Source organism: Pelodiscus sinensis, chromosome 8 (assembly GCF_049634645.1).
Source record: "Pelodiscus sinensis isolate JC-2024 chromosome 8, ASM4963464v1, whole genome shotgun sequence".
Classification (NCBI taxonomy): domain Eukaryota; kingdom Metazoa; phylum Chordata; order Testudines; family Trionychidae; genus Pelodiscus; species Pelodiscus sinensis.
Window position 1 is genome coordinate 12,052,704 of NC_134718.1, and position 13,628 is coordinate 12,066,331.

The 13,628-nt window shown below is 44.7% G+C and overlaps 1 protein-coding gene across 22 annotated transcripts in view; it reads left to right on the plus strand.

Annotated features, from left to right (window-relative positions):
• The window catches only part of ZMIZ1 (zinc finger MIZ-type containing 1), a 510,613-nt gene that overhangs the window by 333,024 nt on the left and 163,961 nt on the right, over nt 1–13,628 (plus strand). For all 22 annotated transcript variants that reach the window (XM_075934736.1, XM_075934735.1, XM_075934734.1 and 19 more), the window contains one exon: nt 10,395–10,500. In XM_075934736.1, coding sequence (XP_075790851.1) covers nt 10,395–10,500 — 106 coding nt within the window. The remainder of the gene's footprint in view (nt 1–10,394; nt 10,501–13,628) is intronic.

Sequence of the window (13,628 nt, forward strand, 5' to 3'; positions counted from 1 at the left end):
TCTCTCTGGGGGCTGTGACCACCATTCGACGTCGCTGGAGGACTAGATAGGAAGATTTCCTGCATGCTTAGTCAGTGCTAATCTTCAACTGTCTGCAACAGGCACTCTTGAGTTCCGACTTCAGTCTGTTACTGGATGAAGCTACATTGCTGGAAGCCCTGCTTTGTCCCGGTACAGCTCATCTACATTTGGGCTTTGCACGGCGGGTAGCTAGGGCAGTGCAGCTACATCAGTGAACATTTACTTAGTGTATACACATCAGACATTCCCTCCCAGGGGTGGGTGGCTGAAGGTCCCTATTGGCAGTCCCAAGCAGTGAGGTGCTGAGGTGAACAAAGGAATTTATATCTCTCCTCCCTACCCTACCCTGGCATTTTTGAGTTTTAGCAGAAGAGTCTCATAACCAGCATCAGTGCCACAGACCTGAGATGTGTTGTCATCCAGTTTTCTCTCTTTTTTTTAAAAATGTTATTTATATACTTCTTAATAATACGCTGACTACCTGTGAAACAGCCCTGCTTGCGAAGTACTATTAGAGTTCATGTCTTCTGTAGTCTGCTGCCACTGACGTGATCATGTGGAGCTTATAAGCACCGTGCTCATATACCTACTAGAAGCCAGGACATAGGCAAGGTGGGAGATACAGAGCACTGTCTGTCCTAGGACTGGTTTGTATCTATGCCTGATCTCTCATGATCAATGTTCCCTCTAATTTTCTCCATCCATGTGTGGAATGCATTTTCTTATGTGCACCAAAGCATGTGCGGGTGTGCATCACCATTAGAAACACATGCTATGGGAGGCGGAGGAGACTGTGCTATTCAGTTGGGCGGCATGAGAATTTTACCTGGGTGAACGCCCAAGCACTCGGGTTACGGGAAACAATGCTCGTGATGTGTGCATGCAGTGCACTCACTGCCTCCTGTGGGTGCGATGCGTAGCGGCCGCCTACAGGGGCTGTGTTTTGCAAACCCTAATGCGTATGGATTGAAAAGGAGGGAAGAGATCAAAAGAAGGGGAGCAGTCCTAACTACCCGCGAGGTGTTCAGAGGAACCAAGTAGTTATAGATGTCTCAAATGCATACAGTGCCATCCATCCCCAAGGATCCCAAAGTGCTCTGTTGTTGTGGGTGCACTGCACCATCAAAAGGCAGCCAATAAGCACAAAATCCCTGGCCTAACAGCAGAAGCATAAAGACACCCATAAACCCTCGTTTTTATTGGGCCAGTCCTGGCTTTTCATATAAGATCTTGGCATCCTATGCAAAAGAACTTTTTGTTCTTACACTGGGTCAGTTAAAATCCTGGGATATTTAAAGCACTTGAGGTGTAGTGCTAGCCTGATTTACATGCTTAGTGTGTCCCTAGCGCACTTTGTCACCCAGTCATCAGCAGGTTTCACCCAAACCACTGTTCGAGGTCAAAGGATAATGCGACAGGTAACAATATTGCAACGAGTTGATTACCCTGTCCAGTCAGTCCAAAAACCCGCCATGGCCCCTTAGGGCAGTGGCTCTCAAACCACGCTCGTGACTCAGTATTAGGTGGTGGGATGTCAGGCCCTGGGTCTCCTTGCTGCAGGGGGATCAGCTGAGCAGTTGGGGTGCTAAGGCAGCTCCCTGCCTCTCCTAGCATTACAGACTGCGCTCAGAAGAGGTTGGCAACAGGCCCGGCTTATAGGTGGGGGGAAGAGCACATAGGGCTTCGCACACTGCCCCTGCCCTGACTGAGCACTAGCTCCACACTCCCACTCGCTGGGAACCTGCTGCTGGCTGCTTCTGGGTCGCAGCATTGTCTGCGGTGCCAGGAGGGAAGCCTGTTATAGCACCCGGGCTGCACTATTCACCGGGAGCTGCTCAGGATAAGCCCCTCCTGCCGCAGCTCTGACCCCCCGAAGCTGGCTCCCCTTCCTACAGCCCAAAGCTCTCTTCCTCAGCCCACCCCAGAGCCCACACTCCCGTCAAATTATTTTGAGTCGCGGGCATCAACCATTTTTAACTGGGGCATCAGAAAAAGAGTTTGAAAACCACCGCCCTAGGGGACCACATTGGGAATCTGGTCTTGAGTCCCTGTTTTTCCTAGATGATCTCTGTGGTTGCCAGAACCATAGAGAGGAGGGAAGGAAGGGCCAGCTGTAGCAGATCTCCACTTCCTTGCTCTGGTTGGAGCTTTTCTAAATAGGCCAGATTAGAGAGAGATGCCAGGATGCAGAGCCAGTAAAAATTTCACAGTGCTGATTTTTGCCACAAGGGTGGCAAGGTCCGATTTTCAAAACGTGATCTTTATCCAGTGAAGGGAGGGAGGGGAAATGTGGAAAATGTCTGCTTTAAAGAACAGGGACTTTGTGGGCTCTTTTATGTCCACAAAGAACAAGCACAGCCTCTGTTTTTAGGTCCATGGTGAAAGGCTTATAAATTGGGTATGATTTTACTTAGCTACTTTGGCCGTCTGAATGGCTGAGGCAAGCCTGCTGGGATTTGATCCTGTTGAGTCTAGTCAAACCAGGGGTTGAGATCATAAAGGTAAGCCCACCCCCCCCCCCCTCCTTTGAAAGCAGTTCTCTAGTCGTGCTGCAAAAATCCTGTGCGGTTCTTGTTTATCTGATCTTCCTCTGCTACTGAGAGGGGAAAAATTACCATCTACGTTGCAGAATTGTAATTACAAAATTTCTGCTGTAGTCTTCAAACTGTATTCAGATAATTTCAAGGGCACACAAGTGGCTGAGCACAGAGCCGTCTGAACTAGCAATCAGCCGGCATTTTTTATTTTTTTGAGAAGTTGGCAAATTGAATTGGGAAAATTCATTCTGATGCCAGCAGGGGGGGTGCTCTTGACTGCTGCCCGTTAAGGGATTCATTGAAAGTGCAACATAATGGGAAGGGAGTTTTGCAATAAGCAGCCATAAAGCTCTCTTGATTAACAAGCCTGTTAGGTTAAGGGTGCATTGTTCCAGTACTTCATGGTGTGATGACAAGAAGGGCAGGGAGTGGAGCTAGCGACAGCAAGTCATGCCCTTTGCCTCACAAAAAGGAGAACGGGGAAAGAAAAAGCTGTGCTGCGATTTAATGAGACACATTGATAGCTGCATTTCTGTGCTTACTTGGTATCAGTTTCCCATTATTAGAACCTAACGCTAATATCTTTTTGCTCATTATTGATGCCCATGAGGATCCAGCCTGCCAGAACCCTGCTGAACTATGTCACAATGGCTGAATGGGGTGTTTCAGTCACAAATGCAATCCAATGTAGGTTAAAGGTTTTTAAGTACTGGAGCAGGCAGTTCTACCTGTAGGCCAGCATTTGAAATAATGCAGGAATCTGACAATAGTCTACTTCTCCTAGCACACCTTTTATAATTGTTAACATATTTAAGCTAAAGTAACTTCACCATTTCATGGAGCATAGAATCATAGAGCTGGAAGAGACCTCAGAAGGTCGTCAAGTCCAGCCCCCTGCTCTAGGCAGGACCAATCCCAACTAAATCAACCCGGCCAGGGCTTTGTCAAGCCGAGACTTAAACACCTCTAGGGATGGAGACTCTACTACTTCCCTAGGGAACCCATTCCAGTGCTTCACCACTCTCCTAGTGAAATAGTTTTTCCTAATATCCAACCTAGACCTCTCCCACCGCAACTTGAGACCATTGCTCCTTGTTCTACCATCTGTCACCACTGAGAACAGCCTTTCTCCATCCTCTTTGGAACCTCCCTTCAGGAAGTTGAAGGCTGCTATCAAATCCCCCCTCACTCTTCGCTTCTGCAGACTAAACAGACCCAACTCCCTCAGCCTCTCCTCATAAGTCATATGCTCCAGCCCCCTAATCATTTTGGTTGCCCTCCAATGCGTCCACATCCTTTTTGTAGTGGGAGGCCCAGAACTGGACACAACACTCCAGATGTGGCCTCACCAGAGCCGAATATAGGGGAATAATGACATCTCTGGATCTGCTGGCAATGCTCCTCTTAATGCAACCTAATATGCCATTAGCCTTCTTGGCTACAAGGGCACACTATTGACTCATATCCAGCTTCTAACCCACTGTAACCTCAGGTCCTTTTCTGCAGAACTACTACTTAACTGGTTGGTCCTCAGCCTGTAACAACGTTTGGGATTCTTCAGTCCCAAGTGCAGGAGTCTGCACTTGTCCTTGTTGAACCTCATCAGGTTTCTTGTGGCCCAATCCTCCAATTTGTCTAAGTCACTCTGGACCCTATTTCTGCCCTCAAGCATATCTACCTCTCCCCCTAGCTTAGTGTCATCTGCAAACTTGCTGAGGGTGCAATTCATCCCGTCATCCAAGTCATTAATAAAGATATCGAACAAAAGCGGTCCTAGAACCGAACCTTGGGGCTCTCCGCTAAAAACCGACCACCATCCTGACATCGAGCCATTGATCACTACCCACTGGGACCGACCTTCTAGCCAGCTTTCTATCCATCTTACCGTCCATCTTACCACATTCCCTTAACTTGCTGGCAAGAATATTGTGGGAGACCATATCAAAAACCTTGCTAAAGTCAAGGTATATCACATCCACTGACTTTCCCACGTCCAACAGAGCCAGTTACCTCATCATAGAAGCTAATCAGATTGGTCAGGTACGACTTGCCCTTTGTGAATCCATGCTGACTATTCCTAATCACTTTCCTCTCTTCCAATTGCTTCAAAATGGATTCATTAAGGATCCCTTCCATGATTTTCCCAGGAACCGAGGTAAAATTGACCAGCCTATAGCTCCCTGGATCATCCTTCTTCCTTTTTTTGAAGATGGACACTACATTTGCCTTTTTCCAATCATCCAGGATTTCTCCCAACCTCCATGACTTTTCAAAGACAATGGCCAAAGGCTCCTCAATGACATTTGCCAACTCCCTCAGCCTCTCTGATCACCTTCTTCTTGTTAACATGCCTGTAGAAACCTTTCTTGTTATCCTTCACATCTTTAGCCAGTCGCAATTCCATTTGCGCTTTCGCCTTCCTGATAACCCCCCGGCATTCTCGAGCTATGCATTTAAACCCTTCCCTGGTCATTTGTCCAAGTTTCCACTTTTTGTAAGCTTCCTTTTTGTGCTTAAGTTCACCAAGGATTTCCCCTGCAAGCCAATCTGGTTTCCTACCATGTTTGCCTCTCTTGCTATGCATCGGGATGGTTTCTTTCTGTGCCTTCAATAAGGCTTCCTTAAAATATTGCCAGCTGTCCTAGACTCCTTTCCCCTTCCTGTTAGTATCCCAGGGGATTCTACCCATCAGATCTCTGAGGGAGTCAAAATCTGCTTTTCTGAAGTCCAAGGTGTGTATTTTACTACTCTCTTTTCTTCCTTTGGTCAGGATCCTGAAATCTACCATTTCATGATCACTGCTTCCCAGGTTGTCACCCACCTCTACTTCCCCTATTAGTTCCTCCCTGTTTGTGAGCAGAAGGTCAAGCTGCACACGGCCCCTGGTCGGAAACTTCAGCACTTGTACCAAGAAGTTATTCCCAACATTCTCCAAAAACTTCCTGGATTTCCTGTGTACTGTCATATTGGTTTTCCAACAGATGTCAGGGTGATTAAAGTGCCCCACGAGAACCAGGGCCTGCGATCTGGAAGCTTCTCTCAGTTGTCCGAAGAAAGCCTCATCTACCTCATCCACCTGATTCGGTGGCCTGTAGTAGACACCAACCACAACATCACTGCTGTTGTTTTCACCTCTAAACTTAACCCATAGACTCTCAACAGGTTTTTCTCCTTCTATATACTGGAGTTCAGAGCAATCATAGTGTCTCTTATGTATAGTGCAACTCCTCCTCCTTTTCTCCTCTGCCTGTTCTTCCTGTACAGTCTATACCCTTCCATGACAGCGCTCCAGTCATGCGAGTCATCCCACCAAGTCTCTGTTATCCCAATTAAATCATATTTTTTGGACTGGGCCAGGGCCTCCAGTTCTTCCTGTTTGTTGCTCCGGCTTCTCGCATTAGTGTACAAACACTTCAGATAACCAGTAGATCGCTCTATCTTCTCCATTCGAATCAGGGGTCCTCCTTTGTTGCTTGTTCCTCTTTGCATTTCTTCCCGGTATCCGACTTTCCCACTCCTCTCAGGGTTTTGGTCACCATCCCCTGACGAACCTAGTTTTAAAGCCCTCCTCACTAGGTTTGCAAGCCTGCCCGCCAAGATGCTCCTTCCTCTCTTGGTTAGGTGGATCCCATCTCTTCCTAACAATCCTTGTGCCAGGAACAGAGTCCCATGTTCGAAGAAACCAAAGCCCTCTCTGTGACACCACCTGCGCAACCACGCATTTACTTCCTCAATTCGACGATCCCTGCCCAGTCCTTTTCCTTTAACAGGGAGGATGGAGGAGAACACCACTTGCGCTCCAAATTCTTGGATCCTTCTTCCCAGCGCTACATAATCCACAGTAACCCACTCAAGGTCATTCTTGGCGCTATCGTTAGTTCCCATGTGGAGAAGCAGGAAGGGGTAGCGATCCGAAGGTTTGATCAGTTTGGTAAGCCTCTCAGTTACATCCTGAATTCGAGCTCCCGGTAAGCAGCACACCTCTCGAGATTCCAGGTCCAGAGGGCAGATGGATGGCTCAGACCCTCTTAGGAGGGAGTCACTGACCACCACTACCCGAGGTAGTGGTAGCAAACTCGGAATGTCTTAAGGACTTCTAAAAAATTCCCTAGGAAAACGTTGGGTACAAACCGTGGGCTGGCCAAATGTCCCTGGGCTAGTGCTTTATGTCACCGTGAAGGAGACCTGGTCTCAATTTCTGGCCTTTTCATAACTGTCAGATGCTCCTTTTATGGGGGAAGGAGGGGATCTCATTTTAAAGTCATACCTGATCCCACAGGGATGGACTTTCTACATCGTAATACCTCATGTTTGGCTATGGTGGTGAACCGTTGAGTTAGGTGACTCACTGAGGAACATGAATTCACAGTCTGTGTAGGCCAAGACAAATTACTGTGTACCAGCTATTCTTGATGCAATACTGCACAGTTAGCTGAAATGATGCTAATCCTGGCCTAATGTAACCAGTAACTTGTGGTCACACTCTGTCATCTCACTTGCAAGTGCTCACTTCTAATTCACAGCTGGGTTCAAACACAATAAAACTTTGTAATGCGGACAAACTGAGTTGGGTTGTACCACTCAGCCAACGGTTATTTCTTTCTGAGGCTGCCATCTTGTTCTCCAGATCCAGCACTGATTTAAAATACAAGAAGGAAAAGAAAGAAGGTCTGTACAGCTGATGTGGGGGTGGGAGGAGAGGGCGGGAACGTCCACAGGGCTGGCCTTACCATGAGGCGAACTGAGGCCTGACTGTGCGGGCGGGCGGGCGGGGGGGGGGGGAGGGGAGGGCGCCACTAGGCCCCAGAGTGTAGAAAATTGTGTCTGCTGCTGGTGCATATGTAGGTAGCAGAGCAGTCCCATGAGAGGAGTAGAACAGGAAGAAGGCAAAATTGAGACCTTTCAAAGTTTTGGCCCAAGCGAGGGAGTATGGGGTGCCAAAATGTTGTGGGCTGGCCCTGGATCTTCAGCAGAAAATGGCTACTTTGTCAAAATGGAGATTTCCAAAGAAAATGTCAATTTTTGGTTATATCCACTAGATTATTTGGGAGGAAACAAAATATTATAATGAAAACTAAAAAAAGCACCACAACAACAAAACACCTTCCAGCTGAAACGAAAAAAGAATATTTACCCCAAAATTTCTTACGTGAGGGGAAAAGCATTTCTGAGAGGTCCATAGATTCAGATTCCTTCATACCTTCCCTTATTTACAGACTCCTACTTACAGAAACTACTTTATACATCACTTTTGGACTGGAACCAGACAAGTCAATATGACCTGCCCATGTCACAGATGAGCCTGGAGATCTAGAACCCAATCTTCTTCTCAGATCCGGCCAAGTAGAGAAGATATTTACTGTAATTAGTAAAATAAACAAATACAATTGATTGCCAATAATGAGTATAACAGACTGGGCCTGGTCTGTATTTCAGCTTACACTGCGATTTTCTGATCAGACTAGTAAAGGTGCTTCGGTCACATAGACTGTGTGTCATGGGTCAAGGTCTGTAATAGGTCTTTTCTGAATTAATTCGGAGAACTTATTCCATAATAGCAAGATGTTGGTTGGAAGAACTTACTTGTCCTTTGGAAAGCTGGATCTGTGTCCAAAAGTCCATATTTTAAATAGAACCAAGTGCAAAAATGTCAATGAAGATTGTAAATAAACACACTTTACTCCTGTTTCACTGATGAGCAGACATATCTGCTTTCATTCCTATCTAGTTTCAAAATATTAAGCTTACAGATAATGTGCCAGTCAAAAGTGTTTTAATAAAGGCAGGGAGGCAGGTTCCCTTTCTTATCTCAGTGAAGTGTGCTATGCTTTAAATTAGCTAGTATGTGATGTTAGAGTCGATGCTGCCTAAATGAGTTTCAATTATGTTTGCATAATAACAGGACATCCCTCTTAGGAGCCTTTAACAAGATTAAAAAATGAGCTTCCAGTTTGCTCTTTCCAGATCTCTTTCATGACATGTACCTGACAGTGCGACTAGGCAAATAGATTAATGTTTGGATTCTGGCGATACTCAGATGAGGGGGTACAAACTTCTGGACCCTGTCAAATGTGAGTATCCTTCAACTAGCATCAGTCTGACAGCCTTCCTGCCACTCACAGATCATCTGGGGGTCTCTAGGCCCTGATCCTTTAAAGATTTTAACATCATGCAGCTGAACATTCCCACTGCATCAACTTTTTTGCAAGGTCTTTTTTGCAAGACCTTGAGTCTTAACAGAGACACCAATCCTATCCACTGTACAGTCCTGTGACATGTAGGGGTTTGAAGATTCTTACTGAGTTCAAAATATTGTATATAAAAATATAAACAGACCTTTTCTCCTAAATGATGATTACCTTCTTATGTAAAATTTTCCTTTATCTCTGCAAGTAAAATAGATAAACAGGATAGAAAAGGGCTAGCTGCAGTGTTCCAGACATGTATTTATGTGTGGATTATTGCAAATTTAATCTTATTTGTTTGTCATGAACAGGGCTTGACAAGCGGCGGTGACCCCACTCGCCAGCCACGCAGTTTGGCACGCTGCGCATGCGCAAACCGTGCTGCGCATGCGCTGATCACGCTGCGGCGCCGTGCCGGGCTAAAATCTACTCGCCATGGGCGAGTAGATTGCCCTAATTGTCGAGCCCTGGTCATGAAAATCTATGGTGCTCAGTTTTGTAATTAGAAGTGTTAAACAAAATGGGGAGGGCACCTGATGCAGTTGCATAAATCTTTGTTTCCCAATGAACATCAACAAAATCTGTCCATAAACAGCAGTGTTATCTATAGTAATACTCTCTTAATAAAGAAATCTGATTCTTTATTGTTAATTAGGAAAAGTAGATACTGGAAAACAATTTGGAGTAAGAAGATGCATGTGATAGAGCTGACTACTTAGCACAGAATGGTACATTTCATTACCATTTATAGGTTATTGTGTATCTTGGTTTCTAACTCTGTTCTGTACCATTGCTTTTTTGAAAGCACAGTTCTAGACACAGATAATTGCACACTAATGTGCATTGTCTTTTAATTTAATGAGTGGCTTTGATCCTGAGACAAGAAAGGAAAAAGAATATTTTATTTCTTGGTTTGCAAGCTACTGGGAACATGGATTGTCTCTCATGGCACCTAGTGTAATAACACTTCAGTTGTAGCTGGGGCCTTTTGGATACTGTTGCAATACAAATGAATAAAACAGTTGATATGACCTAGTCCTTCCTGAAGTTCTCTTTCAGCTTGTATGATATATGTGTGGAAAATACTCCGTTTATATAGCACCTTTTTAGGGATGTTAAATTTAGTTTAATCAACTAATTGACTAGTTGATGGAATTTCCATCGATTAGTCGATAAATGGGGGAGCCACAGCATGGTTAGCTCCCAGCCCTGGGAGCTAACCCTGCTGGGGCTCTGACCTACTGGCTCTTAATACATTTAAAAGGCTGGTGCGCAGCGAGGGGGCTCTTAATGCACTAAAAAAACAGAGGCGCAGCATCCTGGAACTGGGCACAATCCAGGAATCAGCTGATTTCCAGCTCGCACCTGGTCTTAAGAACAAAGCATTACGTTTATTAATTAACGTTGTTGCATCAGTATTTAAAGTCTGGCCTGTTAGTTGCTAAACACAATAAAACATGCCATACTTAAGTGTATGGGAACACACAGATGCAAAAGTGCAGGTTTCTGAAAACCTCTTGGAGAATAATGCCTTGTATCCGTGTGTATGCTGTTGTTGGCACATGTACCAGTTGTGTCAATAGGCAACTTAATGTGACTTTGCAAGGGGCTTGAGATAACCCCCACTGACGCTTTCTCTGTCCCTTCACAGGTTGTGAGTCGAGTGGCAGCACAGCAAGGATTTGACTTGGATCTTGGATACAGGCTACTGGCCGTATGTGCAGCCAACAGGGACAAGTTCACTCCAAAATCAGCTGGTAGGAAAAGGCTATTTCCAGTTTTCAGTGATTGCTTGAGCATCAGGTTCTGAACAAATATCACCAACTGTCTTGCTCCACCATAGTCGTGGGTCTATTTCTGCCAGTGAAAGTGCTGGCCATGAACCAGGGATACATGACCCAGAACCCTTTGTTTCACGAGGCATAAAGGATCTGCCGACGAAGGGTTCTGGGGTCGGCAGATCCCCGTTTAGACTGCCGCACTGTGCCAACAAACAGCTGATTGGCACAGCGTGGCGGCCATTTTGACTTAAATGAAGCAGCGATTATTTAAATCGCCCCTTCGTTTCCCTTTGTCATCCTGCCTAATCTGCATGGCCTTCAGATTCCTCCCACAGTCCTCACAGATTTTGTGTGATATCAGAATTATTAATTTTGCTAAATGTCAAATAAATTGTCCATGATTTTTCACTCCTCTAAGCACTTGCATGAAATAGTTATTGATTCTCAAAATGTTCTAATTTGTTAGATATGATCTCCCATTTGTGAATGATCTCCAGTGATAGAGATTAATGCTTTCAAAGGCTTTTAAAGTCCAGCTATGTGTGCATTATTATCCCATTCTAAACATGTTAAAACCAGATTTACCAAACATGTTGTGTCATTTCTTTTGCCACTTTTTCATGATGTGGATTCCATTATGGTGCTGGCAGAGGGAAGGTTGTCAATCTTCTGACATTTTCGTTTCTCAATTCACTTTTCTGGCGTAGTCTTGACAACCCTCCAGTTTTTCAGTCCTTTTAGGGAAATGTTATGTCTGTGTTTGGCTGCTGCAAATAATTATTTTTTAGTCATCTCTCTCTTCACTCAATGAATCTTCCTTGCAACCCCCGAAAGGTACTGCTGTCTCTATCATTAATTGCTTGTATCTTTATGTATTTGGGAATACAAATCTTTAATTTTTAGCTTAACATATGATAGTAAGAATCTTCTTTTCATTCTCCTCTTTCCATTACCGTTTCCTCCTTCTGAACACAGCCTCATCCTTTAATTCCTCTGACCTTAAATGTTTCCTTCTCCCCTGCCTGTGTTTTGCGTTGTGTCTCCGTATGTTTCAACAAGGATTTTTGTGTTTCCTTTTCCATTAACATCAACTTTTCACATCACCTTTATTGCCAAATTTGCTAGAGTAGGACCCTAAACAGGGACGTCTATTAATGAATCTGCAAGAAGTCACACCAGTAGATGCAGTCCTTGCCTAGAAGAGTTTATGTTGACATTGCAGACACAATGAGGAGTCCTGGAGCACCTTAAAGACTTGACTTAGATTCATTTGGCTATTAGGGATGTGAACAGGTAACTGGTTTACCCAATCCCCGAGAGCAGCCGCCCCCTCCCCCGCCTCCCTGGGCACACCACAGGCAGAGAGCTGCTCCAGCCACCCACGGGTCAGGAGCTAACTCCCCCTACGTGGCAGGGGAGGGCAGCAGGAGCCGACCACCCTCCACTTGGAGGAGGCCAGGAGCAGAAGCTAGCCTCCCTCATGCATAGGGTCAGTGGCTCCCGCTATCTGTCTCCCCTCCTCCCTGCGCTTGGGGCTGCTGGTTTCTGCTGCCGACTCCGGCAATCCCAAGTGAGGCTGGGGAAGCAGAAGCTGGCTCCCCCATGCTTGGTGCTGCCAGCAGTTCCTGCTTAATCAGTTAACCAGGTAAACCTAAGGATTGATCGGTTAACTGGTTAACTGGGGGTTTACATCCCTATTGGACATAAGCTTTCATGGGTAAAAACCACTTTGTCGGATGCATCTGACGTCCATCTGCTCAAGAAACTCGCTGGAATATCACGGGACCAAATCTATTCCAGTGCGTCTGACAAAGTGGTTTTTAGCCACAAAAGCTTATGCTCAAATACTTCTGTTAGGCTTTAAGGTGCCATTGGACTCCTTGTTGTTGTTGCAGATTCAGACTAACATGGTTACCCCTTTGAGACATGCCAGACATGTGAGAGTTACCACAATAAGTGGGGGACTTAGAAGATGGGCAGACCAGGGTTACAAAATTAAGGTCATCCTAATCATTCTGACAGGAGGAGTTCATAGTAAATTCCAAAGATCCCCACTGCTTTAGGGTTTGTTAAGCCACAACGATTCTACTCACTCATCCAACTTCCTCTAGGATTTTCTGTCAGTTGTTTCCTGACTCTGCCTCACAAGGCTGTTCTCCTTCAGCATTTCCTCTGGATCTTTCTAAGTACTCTTTGTTCCTTCGTATTTATAGCTCCCTTCATGAGTCACTGAAGTTCTTATTTCAAGAGTTCTTGCATGAGTATTTTCTGAATAACATTTTGTTTTTCTCTGGCCTGGCATGTTGATTTTGTATAGGCCACCTTCAGAACCTTGTCTTAATGAAATCCTGTCCTACTCTCAAGATGTGCCGTTATATATCCCAAGTGATTATTTTTTAATCAAATAGTTTTTTGGAATATTTTCTTTCTCTGGACTTCATGTTGAGGAGTAGACAAGGGTTTTAGTCCAATCCTATACGTTACTAAGGGAAGGTACATCTTTAGATGTTGTTATTCCATATTGTTCCCCACTTTGAAATGTGAAATGTGCAAAATTTCATTAGAAATAACCAGGAATTGTTGAATACCTTTCTGCAGGCCATAATTTCGGGTTTACTTATTTGATCTAAAATAAATATGTTTCTCATTTTTATGTGTAAAAGTAGTAAAATATGAGATGCAGTGGTTATTAAATGGTTTATGTGTCTATTGTTTCTGTATGTGTTACACACAGATCACTAGCAAAAGTCAAGTGTTGCCTTGAGAAAGAAAGTTGTCCCCATTAGTACTAATTTCTCACTGACATGTTTTACAAGTGAAAGTGGCTTAAAATGAGGTTCTACTTAGAAAAGTAACTGTTAAAATTGCCCCTTACTCAACATATTTACTGGGTGGTAACGCCCAAGTCAACCCCTGCTAACTTCACTGAACATGTCTTTTGTGTGGATTGTCAGCTAAATTCTAATGGCAGAATCTTTGGTATCGGGATGATGCAAGGGGGAAAAACAGCTCTCCAATTTGGTTTGGTTTGTAGTTAGCAGAAACATCTTTATTTAACTGAGCAGAATTAATCTGGATATAATTGAGAGAATAAATATGGTACC